Source organism: Vombatus ursinus, unplaced genomic scaffold (assembly GCF_900497805.2).
Source record: "Vombatus ursinus unplaced genomic scaffold, bare-nosed wombat genome assembly UNPS02014770.1, whole genome shotgun sequence".
In the NCBI taxonomy this organism is placed as follows: Eukaryota; Metazoa; Chordata; class Mammalia; order Diprotodontia; family Vombatidae; genus Vombatus; species Vombatus ursinus.
In genome coordinates this window covers 12,565,192-12,581,403 of record NW_020954548.1, presented here as the reverse complement: position 1 = coordinate 12,581,403, position 16,212 = coordinate 12,565,192, and the positions used below count along the sequence as shown (strand labels likewise).

At 35.3% G+C, this 16,212-nt stretch overlaps 1 protein-coding gene across 1 annotated transcript in view; it reads left to right on the top strand.

Annotated features, from left to right (window-relative positions):
* CNTLN (centlein) overlaps nucleotides 1–16,212 on the top strand; it is a 476,456-nt gene that overhangs the window by 4,322 nt on the left and 455,922 nt on the right. Inside the window, exon 4 of the mRNA XM_027863054.1 lies at nucleotides 2,921–3,009. Coding sequence (XP_027718855.1) covers nucleotides 2,921–3,009 — 89 coding nt within the window. The remainder of the gene's footprint in view (nucleotides 1–2,920; nucleotides 3,010–16,212) is intronic.

The following is a 16,212-nucleotide window of genomic DNA, read 5'->3' as shown; positions in this document are numbered from 1 at the left end:
TGTGTGTGTGTGTGTGTGTGTGTGTGTGTGTGTGTGTGTGTGTGTGTGTGTGTGTGTGTGTGTGTGTGTGTGTGTGTGTGTGTGTGTGTGTGTGTGTGTGTGTAACAAACAAAAAAAGAATGACTTTGAGGGAATAAGTCATTTTGACTATTATAAATACCCAAATTAACTACAAAGGACTTTTGAGTAAAACACTATCTGCATCCAGAGAAAGAACTGATAAACATAAGTATGTATAGAATAGTTTTGCATATATATATACCTATTTGTCTAATGGTAGCCATGTGGGGGATGGGGGAAGAAAAAAAAGGAAAAAATAATTTACATAACTTCATTATATATTTAAAAGGAATAGCAAGTTATATGTAATAGATTTGCAATTTCATGTGCAGGCATCTTTTTTTATTATACTGTGTTATGGAATTGCTTGTTTTATTCCATAGCTTAAAAATAATTTTTTAAAAAAAGTCTTCAATGCTTATGTAGATTATTTTTGCAAAAATTTTGCAGAGATAGGAAAGATGGCATATGGGACAGGAAAAGAAGGTGTGATTTAGTTCAGTTTAACATGCTTTTATAAAGCAAGCCAAATCAACTAGCATTTATTATATTCTAGTCACCTAACATGGGAAAATCATTGTGCTAGGTTTTAGGGAATGAAAGACAAAATGAAACAGCTCCTGCCATCAATTTGTTGATAATCTAATGGATAGGAAACATCAAATACACAGATAAGTGCCTGCTTTGGTGGGAGCTAAGGATGGCTTCTTAGTAGGGGAAAGGATAACACACAAGTAACTGTAATGCACAATAATACATAAAAATGTGTTAAAGAGGTGCAAAATGGAATCTGTTGAATGATCTGACAAGGGAAACTCCTAAAACCAGGGAAATCAATCAATTGCAAGATTTGTCAACTGATCAGATAGATGGTATAAGAGAGGAAACACATATTAGCACATTTTGCATTACATTTATTTTGCATTATATTACACATTAGACATAGATTATACATGTGTAAGGCAGAGATTATGAACTTGAGACATTAATCACTCACCTATTGTAAGGATCTTATATAATTCCTCTGGACTCATGTCCTACTGTTACTCCTGGAAACTAGATGACTTCAGAAACTCATAGACCTTTGCTGGAGTGGGCAGCATTTCTGAGAAGGGTTTTTTTTTGTTTTTTAAAGATATAGATTATACCCTGACAAAATATTATGGGGCCTCTATCCTCTATTTCATGTGAGTGGATTTCAATAGCCATTCATCTATGAAGGGACCTACCTTCAAGTTACCATCTCAGATCCCTTTTACAATTTTTGCCCTACTCTTCCTCATTTGTCTCAGACAAGTTGAAGAAACAAAGAGACTGTTTTTCCTTCTCGTCTCAAAGGCAGTCTTGGCTGAAGTTAAGTCTCCAGCTTCTGTGTCTTGCCTGCCTTTTCTATTACAGAGTCAGGACCCTCTTGAGTACCCACCCTCTCTTCCCCTGGTAATAAAAACCCACTTATGAGGTAGAGTTTTATCCCTGAATTATTAATTCATTTCTTACTCCTTTTCTTCTCCCTACTTCTTTAACCACCTTAAGTCATTAGTTTCTTATATTCTTGCCAGATGATCTTTTTGATATCTCTTTGATCAATACAAGCAAACACTAGCTTCATCTAGCCCTAGAATTAATTATGAGGGGGTTGTCTTCATTGTTTAGACTTTTCTTGTTGACTATACTTATTTACTTTTTAAGAAAGTTATTTCTACCATTTGAAATATCTGTGTGTTCAATAGCTTGCTAATCTCTGGATTCTTTTTGGACATACTATTTGTTTGGATGGCTCCCTGTTGTTGAAACTCCTTCTATTTTTGTTGATGAATAGGGTCATCTTTGGAGGATATGCTTTTCTGAGAATATGATTGCAGCTGAGTTTTAACACCTTCCACATGCATGGATTTGCTCTACCCCGCTAGGTCTCCAGTGGGGTTAGGTGAAGTGGCTCCTACTGCCAAGTCATTCTGGCTCAGTGCCATGGAGGTGTGGTCTGTCATATGGAATGCAAGGCAGGTGGGGGTCAAGGCTAGGTGAATGATGAGGTGATTTGAGTTTTTAATACTGTTATTGTTTCTGATAAGAAATTTTTTGTGGACTTGTTTTTCATCATCTTTTCTTATTCCAGTTTTAATAACAATATATTTGACACGTTATTTGATGATTTGAGGTGGTATCTTCTAGGAGTTATGCTGAGAGTTAGTTTTTTTCTCTGCCATGTTTCTTTGTATTCTTAAATAGATTTATAGATGAGACATTTATGAAAGTTGAAAATCACTGTGGTGAGAAAAAATTCATTCTCCTGAAAAATTTATTTTATAACATTTTTCACATTAGGTACACACATACTGGATAAACAAGTAATGACAGGATAACTTTATAACCCAGTTGGAGATATGATTTATTTGTTTATCTAGCATTATCATTTTGCCAAAAGGAATGGGGAAGATGGGAAGGATTATAATTATGAAAGGGAATATATTTTTAAAAGTTCACTTAAGCAACCTCTTTGAGCTTATAGTGCACTGTGTAGAAAATAGGGATCATAATACTGGTGGGATGGATAGAGTGCTGGGCCTGGAGTTGGGAAGACTCATCATTCTGGGTTCAAATCTGACCTCAGACATTTAATAGCTGTGTAACCTGGGCAAGTCACTTAACCTTGTTGGCCTCAGTTTCCTCACCTGTAAAATGAGCTGGAAAAGGAAATGGTAAACCACTCCATTATCTTTGCCAAGAAAACCCCAAAAGGGATCACTGAGAGTTGAACATTACTGAAAATGACTGAACAACAAGAATTCCTTAATCTGTAATTGTTACATTGGAAAGCATGATATTTAAATCAAGAAATTTCTTTTATTTTTCCTTTAAGGCTGACAAAGAATTTGTGTGGTCTTTGTGGAAACACCTCCATGCAGCAAACCCAGATCTCACAGAAGCAATCAGTCTGGTTGTGGAAAGGTGAGTCCCAGGATTATTTTGAATAAATATTTGGTTTCAAGTCGTCCTTCAATACCTCGCTGTGGCATCCAGGTGATACTGAGTTCTTTAAGGCAATTCTAATTTACTTCATCCTTTTGGCAGGTTCTCCCAAGCTGGAAGAGCTTTGCGGAGAGACTTGGTGATGATCTCTGTAATTTCAGACCAGCCTAAATCATTTTGGAGAGGCTAGTCACCAGGTTAACTGCACAGTGATGGATTTTCTTGATCACAGTAAATCATGAAGGACATTTACTAAGAGAGGTGGTGATCTGTCAGTGGAAGAAATGCCCACACTGTTGAAATCTTTGAAGTATTAAAGAAATTATTTTATTGGTGTTTTTCCTTCAGCGTTTAAAGAGTCACTCTGGTATGTGAAGTAGGTTTTTAAAAAAAGTGTGTATTTTTTATTTAGCATGGTATCACAAGGGATGACCTTAATGGCTATCATGCTTAATCAACTAATAGATCATGGATTTAGAGCTGAAAGGACCTGAAACGATCATGTACAATCCTCCCATTTTATAGGTGAGGAAACTGAAGCCCAGAGAAGTGAAGTGATTTACCCTGGAGTCACACACAGATAAATAAATATCTTTAAGTATGATTTGAGCCTTGATCTTCATGACTCTAGGTCTAATACTTCTTTCATTATATTGGGCTTCTTTTACTTAAGAAGGGGTTCTCTCAATAGTCTACTTTGGGGACACAGGCTGCCTTTTGGTCTTCCTGTCACTGTGCTTTTGCTTTTACTGTATACTTCCCCATATATGTCCCTTGCTTGAAGTCTCGAGGCCTAGCTCAGGTACCATTTCTTCTATGAAACTTTCTTGTCAGCACACCCTACCCCTGCCCCACAGTAATGTTTCCTTCTTCGTATTTTTCATAGTTTTCCTGTATCTTTCATTTGTACTTATAGTTTCCTATATGTCATAGCTGTTTGTGTGCATACCATTTTATTTCATTAGATTGTAAGATTCTAGAAAGCATTGTCTGTGCCACAGCTGTTTTTATATGCCCTTCTTATTTGGAAAAAATATAGCAGCAGGAGATAAAGTTCTTGTTTAGAGATCATCTCCAATTCCTCCCATTTAACTTAGCTTATACTAACTTACTTGAAACGTTTAAAACTGAAATGTCTATAGTTTCAACTCAACTCTTTTAATGAGGGACAGAAAGCTTATTTTGGTAAGATTTTAATGTCATCCTTAGAGAAAGACTGTCCTGCCTACAACTTCCTTTAGGCATATACATTGGGATTTTGTATCAGAAGCTGAGACAGCCTGCAGACAACATTTATAATCTTCAAAGGGACAATATGATTCCTGGATCTAAAGATCCAACCCTAATATTTCTCCTGAACTCTCTGTCCTGAACTCCAGGCCCCACATCATCAACTATATATTTTACATCTGAAACTGGGTGTCCTATAAGTATTTTAAGTACATCCAAAACAATACATTATCTTTTGCCCTCATACCTCTATCTTTCTATCCTTCCTAGTACTATCAATACAACCGCCATCCTCTTAGTCACTTAGGCTAACAAACTTGTATCATCCTGAATTCCTCACTCTTAATTACCCCAACTGTATATATAATCTGTTGGCAAATCTTGTTATTTCTACTTTCACTACATCTGTCATATATGTCCCCTTCTCTTCACTTACATAGCTGCCACCCTAGTATAGGCCTTTATCATTTCTTGCCTATACAATTGTGATAGCTTATTAATTGGTCTCCCTTCTCAAGTCTTTTCCCACTCCACTCCATCCCTCACTTATTTTCCGAAGTTATCTGGTTTGGATTTATTATTCCCTTCCCCCCTCAGTAAACTCCAGTGACGACTTCTTCTATTCAGGACCAAATACAAAATCTTCTGTGTGACATTTAAAGCTGTTCTCAAACTGGACTCTTCCTACCTTTACATCTTCTTAGTTTTCATTCCCCTCCTCACACTTTATAGTCAAATTATATTGGCTTACTATTTCTTACACATGACACTCCCATCTTCTGGTTCCCTGCCTTTGCACTAGCTGTACCTTCTGTGTTAAATATTTTCTTTCATTACCTTTGCCTCCTAGCTTCCTTTAAAGACTTGGCTCAAATTCCACCTTCTGTAGGAGGCTTTGCCCAATTTCCCATGCTGCTAGTGCCTTCTCTTGGAGATTATTTTCCATCCATACTTATAGCTTATATATTTAAATTATTTACATGTTGTCCATACCTTTGACTATTATCTTCTTGAGGGCAGGGATATTTTTTCCTTTCTTGTATACATGGTGGTATAAAATTGAAAATTGATTTTAATTCTATTTTTTAAGGCTTAGTCAAGCTAGATTTAATATTACTCTTTGCTGTAAGTTTTACTTAGGTAACCTCAGATCACTTATCTTGTTATGATTTTGTAACTTGAATCTCCAGGGCAGCTAGGTGGTACAACGTATAGAATGTATAGCCTGGAGTCAGGAAGATGAGTCTTCCTGAGTTCAAATTTGGCCTTAGATACTTACCAGCTGTATGATCCTGGACAAGTCTCTTAACCCTGTTGACCTCTGTTCCTCATCTGTAAAATGAGCTGGAGAAGGAAATGGCAAACCACTCTTGTTCAAGAAAATTCCAAGTGGGGTCACAAAGAGTTAGACTTAACTGAAAATGACTGAAAGACCACAACATACTTGTTATGTCCACCCACCTTCCATCCATCCATCTTCACCCACCATCCATATTCTAGGGAAAGATCAAGCTTAATTGAAACTATTGTGGACTACTCGCATAGCCTGAAGACTAATCCTATAGTGCTTGGAATGCTATACCTCGTATTGCCTTTGTTTACGACCATGACAACTAGGGGCTTGTCTGGGATTGGGGGAGGGAGTCTGGTCCCTGAAAAAGCCTCTTAGGGAATGCTCCCCTGCCGCCAAACTCCCTGGTGATGTTTCTATCTTGGAGGGTGTACTCTTCAATGAAAACTGCAGTGGAGAGCGAACTCTCCCCTCAATCTCAATTCTTTGAGCCAGGGTAAGCATTCTGTTGGGAAAAGTTGCAACTTTGTTTGTTTATGTCTGTCTTGGGGTATTGTTTGTATTCAATGTGATAATTTGACAATAATTGATGTTATAAAGCCTGGCAAATTCCCCTAAGGAGTTTAAGAAATTTTTTACTTCTTCAAGGGGGAACTCTTGGCGTATGACGAGAAAGATTAATATTCTTTCAGGGAATTCTTAAACCTTAGAAAATTTGTTTTCTTTAAGGGGTCCCTGGCTCAGCCAGGAGAATGGGTTCTTAAGCTTTTGAAGAATTCTTCTTAAAGGGGGGGATCTTAGTTTTAAAGCTCAGAGGCATACATACTTCTCATTTAAGAAAGGGGTGAGAAAGAAAGGATAACCAAAATATAGAGAGCAAAATCATTCTAAGATATGTAAGTCACAAAATTGACCTGAAGAGAGATGTTTGTTTTTTATTTTTGTGTATGTACACTAATTCCTTTTTAAAGCTTCATCACTGGTGTTTAATGTCTGAGTATCTGTCTTGTGATTCCCACTTCATGATATTTAAATTACTGATAAGAGAGAGATGGTCTCCAGGTTTTGCCCTAAATACTGTCCTCCATTAGCTCATAAACTGGGTCCCTGGAAAAATGACTCAACCTATGGACAGCCACACCTACCTTGGGGAGGTATGGCACTATGAACCCAGTTGTAGAAAGCAAGGGGCATTCCTCCCAGGAGGAATTCACTTGTACCAAAAGCATCCACATCTCTGGGCAACCCATGAGTGTTTTCTTCAGCCAACGACTGACCAAAACAGGCCACCAATTTGAATGCCATGAACTGTCAGAGGAATTCCTGTTAGGGACTCCTAAACCTTTATTAGATCTATGAACCAAAGACCAGGCCTCTGACTAGGGTACTCAGCTGAACCATGTGGCCCATTGTCTTATGCCCATGAAAAGTAAGCACAGACCTAAGCGTGGAACATGAGCCTTAAACGTAAACTGGTCATGAATTGATTGTCTTTGTGGATGTTAAGCCTTTGTGGTACCTTAAAAACTGTAGAGTTTGTTTTAGGAGAAGAAAAGATTACATACAGAATGCTTTTTTTTTGTTTGTTTTAGGGAGAGAGATTTTATTTACTCTAGTTTTAAAAGTGTCAGACTGCTAGAAGTCAGCTTCAGTAGGATTTCAAAGACAGTTTACAGTTTGAACTTTCATTTTGACCTCTAAAGGAGAGAAATTTGTTTAAATCAAGGAGTGACTTGAGGGTGAGTGAAACTTAATCCTTTTAAGTAGCTTAAGTAAAATAGATTTTAAATATTAGAAATTATAAATCCATATTTAATTGGGTTCTGAGATGAAATTTTGTAGATTATGGCCACTTGTGTTGTCCATCTCAGGATCTAGAATATTTTTCAGTTTGTAGAGGAACCTTTTAACTTTTTAAAAAATAGATTGTGCAAAGACAAGCATTAAGCAGGTCTAAATTTCAGTGATCCATGTGACACTTGAATTATTAACTTAGCTTTATCAGCCATTTTCAACCAGAAATTAGGAAGCATTTTTAAAAAAGAATTACCCAGGGTGGCGTAAGAAAGGAATTGATGAGTTGCAAGATACAGCCCAGTGTGTCAGTGAAGGCAAAGATAAGGAAAAAAGAAAAATCTAAGCGTAGGGTCCAGGCTAGATGTTTCTACTACCTAAAAAAAGGTCATGTTAAGAATTATAAAAGAAGAGGTGAGTATATTTGTGGAATAGGTATTGCATAAAGAAGTAGGATTTGAGAAATAAAGATAGTCCTTAAAACTAGTCCTGGGGAATATCAGATTAGATTATTGCTGTTGAGCTTTATTTTCATGTTGCCACTCACTATTTAACACCAAGGCAATGTGTTTAAAAACTGCAAAAATAAGTTTTTGGCCATAAAGTGTACTTTGATCAAGATTTTTCTGTATTGGCCTTGAATGTAATCAATTTAGAAAGTCAGTAAAACCATTGTATAAGCAATGTTATTAAGAACTGAAAAATGCAACTCTCTTGATGGAAATTAGAGAATATTATCTGGGTATTTTAAAGAAAGGAGGGGAATACTGAATTTATAGAGAAAACTCTTACCTAGATTCTGAAAAGTGAAAAGTGGATCAGCTTTTAATCACTTCCCCCAGAAAATGACAAGTTTATTGTTTTAAAGGGAAGAGACGAAAGGGGAATTGAACTTGTTTGCAAACATCAGTGAATTTTCAGGAACAGTTGGCATCTTAAAAATTTTTCTAGCTCTTAAGAATTGCCTCTGAAAATAGAAAGATTTGTGACTGACTTAAAAGTAAGTAAACTTCAATTTTCAGGAATGTTTTATGAACTTAATTGTTTAATTAAACCAGAGTCAAAGATCTAAAGATATAGACATTTAAAATAGAAAGATTTTTTTGATACATATGAAGGCAAGGTATTTTAAAATCATGTTTTAAATGTAATAAGGACATCTAAGGAGAATAATTTTTAATAAATAGAATTTTTGTCATCAAATGCTTTACTCAAGTGATAATGCCTTTTCTGATCTTCAGTAAACTGGCCTCTTAACATATTGTTGAAACCACAATGAATTTTTTTAGAATTTATTTGAATAAGATATTTTACTTAAATTTGGAAGATATTAAATATGTTAGGCCAAAAGGAGTTAGTCTGTTTTAAAAGGTAGTATGCAGTGTTAGCCTCTCCAGCACTGTTTTTTGCAGTAGCGTTTTATACTTTCTGTAGATCTTCTAATTTTCCTTAAACCCATAAAAACCAGTATGTCATCTTATGTCAGAATTTTATCAGTTAACTGATTTAACTAGGGTGAAATTATGTAACTCAGATCTGAAGCACAATGGTGTTTTAAATTATATATGACACTGAATGTTATTGATCAAGAGATTAATTTTAAAGATAATTGATAAATACTGAAAATGCAAAGGAAAAGTTCAGTAAAATTAATTCTATTGATAATCTTGAATATGATTGAGAAATTAGATAGAAAAGAATTAAGAAAACTTTTCCTATTAATAGTTTTAGACAGTGTTCTGTCCTTAAAAACCTGCTTCCCAAGGTTGATGCTATGGAAAATGACATGTGCCTCAGGGTGATGCGAGGGTACCTTCTTACAATATACAGTAAGGCTACATTAAGAACATGAAGGAATAGATCTAGCTCTTTGAGTGACTTAAGTGAGAATAAAGAAAAGGTTTATAGGAACGTGAAAAATGCCACCTTTGAAAATAACCCAAACTGATAACAGTTGGCTTTAGGTTTCAAACTGCTGGTACCTTATGGGCATGTGTAAATGAGATTTTAAATGATATCATTTGATTGTAAAACCAGAGGTGATTTTACTTGACTTAAGGTAAGATATATTCCCATGTTACGGTAATTGTAGAAGAGTAAAACTTAATACAAAATGCAATTGCTATTTGGTGTCAAATTTATTGGTTGCGTGACCTTAGACATGGTATTTAACCCATATTTATCTTAGTTTGTTAATACATAAAGTGGATAAAAATAGTACCTATCCCCAGGGTTGTTGGAAGGACCAACAGTTGTGAAGTTGTGAAATGCTTAGTACATTGCTGTGAGAAATAACTCATTTGGACTCAGGAGGGATGAAGTTAAAAGCTCAGTTTATTATGAAGTTGGAAAAGCAGGTGTCCTATGGAAAAGGCACACCCACCAAAGCAAGAGTTCACTGTTTATTTCTAATCCCAGCCACAAAGTCCTTCCTTTGTTTCCTCATTGGCTGAGTACTATGGAGTATACAACTTTCTGGCACTCCCACTACACATCTACCCCTTGACATATTTTTCCTCTTTCTACATACATTGCATGTTGAGAAAATGGCATCTTAGCCCTGCCTGGAGGAGGGGAAGTTAGTATTCATGAGCCTATTAAGCATGCACATTCTAAGCAAAGCTTAACCTCTGTCCTACTTAACTGACTTCTGATAGCACAAGATAAGACCAGTGGTATCCTGTTTCACTTAGCTGTTGTTTCAATTTTTTGGAAAAAAATTTTTTTTTCATTATATCTCTCAAGTGCCTAGCTCATATCATATATCAGGTACTATATCAATGTTGGCCATTTTGATTACTTTATTATCAGTGCTCCATTCTGGATAATTATATAGTAGGGTTTAGATGTGACTACTGTATAATACCGTAAGTGTTTTCTTATGTTGTGCAAATTGGGAATCACTGTGTTAGATCTCAGCATAGTCATAACTCCTCTTAAAATTCTTAAGGATTGTGATTTGAGGAAGTGAAGTCATTCTGTCAGTGATACCAGACTACTTAGACCCTTTGGCCTGGGCAAAAAATCTTAATACTTTACCAGTCTTCCACCCAGAATGGTAGAGTGAGAAACTTAAACAAAAATGGCTTATAATATTTAGCCCAGTGTACTTTGAACTGACCTAGCAGTAACACTTGTGAATTTAAACCAGTAGAGCTTCAAATGTATTTCCCAGTAATTTTAATGCGAGATTTGTTTGTCTTATGTGACTTCATTTACAAATGAGGATGTCTTCCTATTAGGGTAATCAGTTAGAACTTACTACCATCCCTTGTCACCACTGTTTCCCAGGTTAAAGGGATAAGTAGTAACATCTACTCTCCAGGTTTGTCCCCCCCCCCCCTTTTTTTTTGTTGTTGTACTGGTTGTGTTTTTAATGACATGTATTTTGCACCAGTGATTTTCTAAATTATAGGGATTGTGACCTTAAAAGTCACTTGTGACAGAATGAATGGCTATGAAGGATGATTTGGAAACACATTTATCTACACTGCTATCATCTAAACTTATTATGGGATTTGTGTCATGCTCATGTTGTGTTTCTATTGTGTCTCTGAGATTTCTGATATTTGAGTGGAAATAATACCTTCTTGATAAAATTGTGTTAAGTGCATTTCTTCAGGTTGACCTGCAGAGATTTCAACTCTGCTTACCGAAGCCTTCCTTATCACAAGTTGTGAAATTGCTGAGTACTAGCACCCAGCCACAGTGAGAGAGTATTTATTTTCCTGGACTGTCTTTCAACCCTTATGAAATTATATCTATTAATGTATTGGAGTCATCCATCATCCTACTTACTCTGAGATTTTGCTGTTTGAGGTAGAAACTTGTTGGACTATAACTTGATGTTCCTTTGATTTTTGATTCCAAGTATGAAAATCTGAAATCACCAATACGTCTAAGCTGTTCAAGGAAATGTCATGTGCACTGCTACAGGTGGATATCTGTCCCTGGGAAAGGTTGAGGGGACAATCTCAAATGGGCGAAGTAGAATCCTCTTGACTTAGTTTCCTAAACAAGAAAATTTCCCTTGTCAATGATAAGCCTGTCTTAAATACCCTGTGAATAATGTTGCACTTTCCTACATTATTGGCTTTCAAGTAACTTGTGCCTGAAGTCAGATAGAGCTACGGAAGTATTTTCTCCCTCCTATAACTATGTTTCCCCCCTCTTTTTTTCCCCTTTTATAGCAAGTTTCTCTATGAGAAGAGGTGATCAGTAAGATATCCGAGTTACTGTTGGTTTGTATTAAGAACACTAAGATGCCAGTAGGGAATATCAGTTCCCTAACCAACTAAATAAAAAGAATTTTTGAGCTTTGTCGTTTACTTAAGAATTGTATGTTCATTTATGAGAATGGGTTTTCTTTCAAGTTGACACAGTGATACTGTCCTTCTAAGGGAGGGAATTAGATAAAGATGTAAGATGTAGGCTAAATGTTAAGATAAAGATGCATTGTAAAAGTTTTTTTCTTTCAAATTTGAGTGGAGTAGAAGATTTATTTTTTTAAAGCTTAATTGCAAACTGAAAGTTTTACTTTTATGTACCATAACTTACATGTCTGCTTTGGTAAACATTAATCTTTACCATAATGGCTCATTTTTATAAGTCAGGTCCTCGTGGATTTATTTTTTAGCATTCTTCCTTTAGTCTGTTGATAGCAATGTCCATATCAAGTACAAGGTTTAGGTAATAGCAAGTGAGATGTTAAAAACTTAAGTTCTCTGAAGTTTTGGGTGAATTATGGGTACCTAATGCTTGAGCTGATTATTGGAAAATCAAATTGAGGATGTTGTACTAAATTGTATTGAGCACTGTTTTGTAAAAAATTATAGCAGAAAGATCTAAGAATCTCTACAAGTAACCAGAACCAGAAAGGCAGATCTAGGAGAAGCCCCTCCCTTCAGAGATGCTCTGAGAACAGGCCCAATTCCAGAATGTCCAAGTGGGGATGTTTTCAGAAACCAGATGACTGCACGAGACATCTGAGCCCTAGGACATCATATGCTAATGAAATGAACATTAAGAATGGGTTACTAGGAAAGAAACTGAATGTGTGCATCCTTCCCTGGAAGGGAAACTTGTCTGCATAGTTGAACCATCAACTTTTGAGAGCTAAAATTAGAATTAGTGAAGAAAAAGAACAAATAGTCAACTAGAAAAAGATATGATGTACATTTGAACATGCCTGTGCTGCTTAAACAAGCAATAAATAACAGAAGTGACTTTGACACTGATTATAGTATTTTTATAGATACATTTAACCAACATAAATTGATTGCCACAACAAGGAGAACAAAAGCACACACAAAACACCTTAGCAAACAACTGACTTACTTGCCAAAGAGAGGGTTAATTGCCAAAGGCAATGTTTGTTAAGATTATAAACTCATTTATAAAATCTGTAAGATTGATGTATGATTATGAGCAATATTCATAAAGTGGAGGGAAACAAGGATATTAAAACGAGTTTGAAGAAAGCTTGGCAAGATGCCCAAGGATATCTTGGAACAAAAATGGAAGGAGTGCAACAAGAAAAATGGAAAATAACATGTAAAATCATTACAAAATTTTTTTCCCCATGAGTACAGTTGAAACCCCCACATTTGGATCTTAACATTATAGTCTAAGATGTGCTTGCAGAGGAGATAGAAATGACACTAAAAAGAACAAAGATGGGAGAAGCTGCTAGGTGTATATAGAAGTGTTTATATTGTGAGGGTATTATAGGATTGATTTATAAGGTATTTAAAGATATCAAAGGGGTGATAAAAATCTTGGGTTTTATTAATACTGAAAAAAGGTGGAACCAAGAAAAGGTCATTAACAGCTGACATTTCCAGCTCTGCCAGAGCTTTGAGAGCATCTATACACAAATCAAAGATACCTTCATTAAGGGTGTTGGTTAGTTCTCAGTAGGTTTTTGCAAAGTGTTTAACAATGGACCATTTCACGATTACTTTACAGTTACGTTACCGTTTCAAAATTAATTGAAAGATATAGAGATTATAAGATCTTCATGAGCTTGTTTGGTGATTATGAAAAAACCCCTTTGATTGAAGAGAAGAACACAAAACCGTATGGGCTGTTTTATAACATTGTAGGCATAGATATAGTAGGAGTCAGAAAAGCCCTGCAGAAATTAGAAACATAAAAAATAGGCAGATCTCTGTGTCAGTTTTCTGAGAGTTCATGAGAAAGTAGCAAAGTAAATGAGGAACTGGGTTTGCAGGGCACCAGGAAGACATTACAAGAGAAACATTTCTTTGTGTCAGCAAGTCAATAAGCATTTATTAAGTGCCTACTATTAGGTGCCTACTATTAAGTGTCCAGGTACTGTACTAAGTGCTGGGGATACAAAGAAAGGCAAAAGACAGTACTGTTCCTCAAAAAGCTCACAATCTAATTGTGGGATATTTCTAAGGAGATGCTAATAGTATATGTTAGGAGTATATATCAGTGTCAATAAGGTTTAATTTCAAAAGTAGTTTTTTTTCCCCATCAGATTTTGAGCTTTTCTTTCATTTCTTTGTGGCATAGTTTGCTCTCAGCATAGTTGGTCTAGGTCCTGTAGCTGACAATAGCCAATTAGTGGCACCTTGGAGAGCTGTGAGGTGTGGGGTATTGATAACAGGTCTTGATGATCAGTTCCTGACAGTATCATCATCATCATCATCATCATCTTCTTCTTTTAAAAAACTATAAAAGAAGCAACCAAATTTATCTGAGTTTATTAATAAATGAGAAATATGTCTCTACTATATTTATAGTGTTCTGGATTTCATTGTTTTCTAATGGTGCAAGGAAAAAATATTTTTTAAAAAATGTGATATCATTAGTTTTTCTTTTATCATTACCTTTTCCTAAGAAGGATTTCTTTATCTTGTTCTCTTCATTGATGTTCTTCCCTTTTCTGTTTATACTGAACTTTTGTTCTTTGTTTCATAGTGTGTATATTTATTCCTTCTTTAGTCTCCTTGTATTCTTCATGGAACTAAAACCTCTAAGTTGTCTCTCCATATTCTTTCTTTAAGATCTGAAGTTTGATTATATAAAGATCATGTGCATTTTGAACATTACCTTTTGTTTCCCTTTTTCCATATTGATTTTTTTTTAATATATTTGTTTTCTAAATCTGTGATTCTAGGGAATATTCTTATTTCAATAATGTTTTATTTTTCCCCCAATTATGTGTAAAGACAATTTTTAACATTCATTTTTTAAAAATTGAGTTCCAAATTTTCTTTCTTCCTCCCTCCCGGAGTATTAATTTTGAATCCATATCCCTAACCATTTTATTTAATGTATCTTGCTTTCTTGAAGTTTTTTTTTCTGTTGTGCCTTACTCTTACACGTATCAATCCATGAGAGAAGTAATGAGGATAAAAGCATTAACTTTTTTCCTCAATCATATATTCTAATTTTACCCCTTGCCTCCCCATGAACATTATCTTTCACATTTACTGCATAATCTCCTTCCCAAATCCATGTCTTTTCATCCTTGTGGGTGCTGGTTGCCTGTATTTCTGATTTTCCTTCTGAGACAGGATGTTGTCTATGAAGACACAACACTTTCAGAGGAAGTGTTCATTTGTTGTACCAACTCCATTCAGATAATATTTTAAGGTTTCCACTTCCCATTCCACTTTCCCTTCTCCCATTGGGATGAGACTGCCTTCTTTCTTTGCCTCCTATAGCCTGTCTTCTCAGTGAGTGGTTACAGGAAGTAGTTGTCTTTCCTTCATTGTTCACTTAGGGGTTTATATGTGGTACATTACCCTCTATTCTTCACCTCTCCTTTCCATTTTTATATATTTTTTCATTTTACAATTTAATCCCACAAAATATACTGATGAACTTGCAGTAAGGGAGGTTGTGAGACTTAGTTCATGGTGTTTCAGGTGTGTTACTCTAGTTCTCCTATTTCTTTAAAGTCTCCTTTCATTTTATCCCCTTTTGTGTTTTTTAAACTAAAATCTTTCCATCATCCCTCTGTTGTTGTGCGTGTTTTAACCCCATAAAGGTATTTCTCTTTTTGCAGTCCTTCTTTTCTCAGTGTCTGGAGATGAGATTATTTATTTACTTATTCTTTTCCATTATTTGGGGTGTTTCCAAGTGGAATAATCTTTTTTTTTTTTTTTTACAGGAATGCTTCAAATGCCTCTCTTTTACTGAATGACCGTCTTTTTAATTTGATAATTGGGCTTAAGTTTGTGGGTATGTCACTTGTGTCTTGAGTGCCTTTGCTTTTTGGAATATGTTATTCCAGTCTCTTTTGTACACTTTTCAGTGACTGTAGAACGGTCTTGCATTATTCAGATTTCCTTTATATTTGAAAATCTTTTTCCTGACCACTTGCAGAATCTATTATTTGTAGTGAGAAATGCAAAATTTAGCCACTATGTCTCTTGAAATTTTTGTCGCATAGGGGTTTTTGTTGTTGTTTTTGGGATAAAATATGGATTCTTGGGATTTGTGATTTTTTTTTTCTGTGTTCAGAAGTTCTGGGCAGTTTTCTTATATTATTTCCTAGATTGTGATGTTTTGGTTTTTTGATTTATTATGTTCTTCTGGGAGACCTACTATCCTTAAATTGTCTCTCCATATTCTTTCTTTAAGATCTGAAGTTTGGTTATATAAAGATCACGTGCATTTTGAACATTACCTTTTGTTTCCCTTCTTCCATATTGGTTTTTTTTTAATATATTTGTTTTCTAAATCTGTGATCCTAGGGAATATTCTTATTTCAATAATGTTTTATTTTCCCCCCAATTACGTGTAAAGACAATTTTTAACATTCATTTTTTAAAAATTGAGTTCCAAATTTTCTTTCTTCCTCCCTCCCGGAGACAGTAAGCAATTTGATA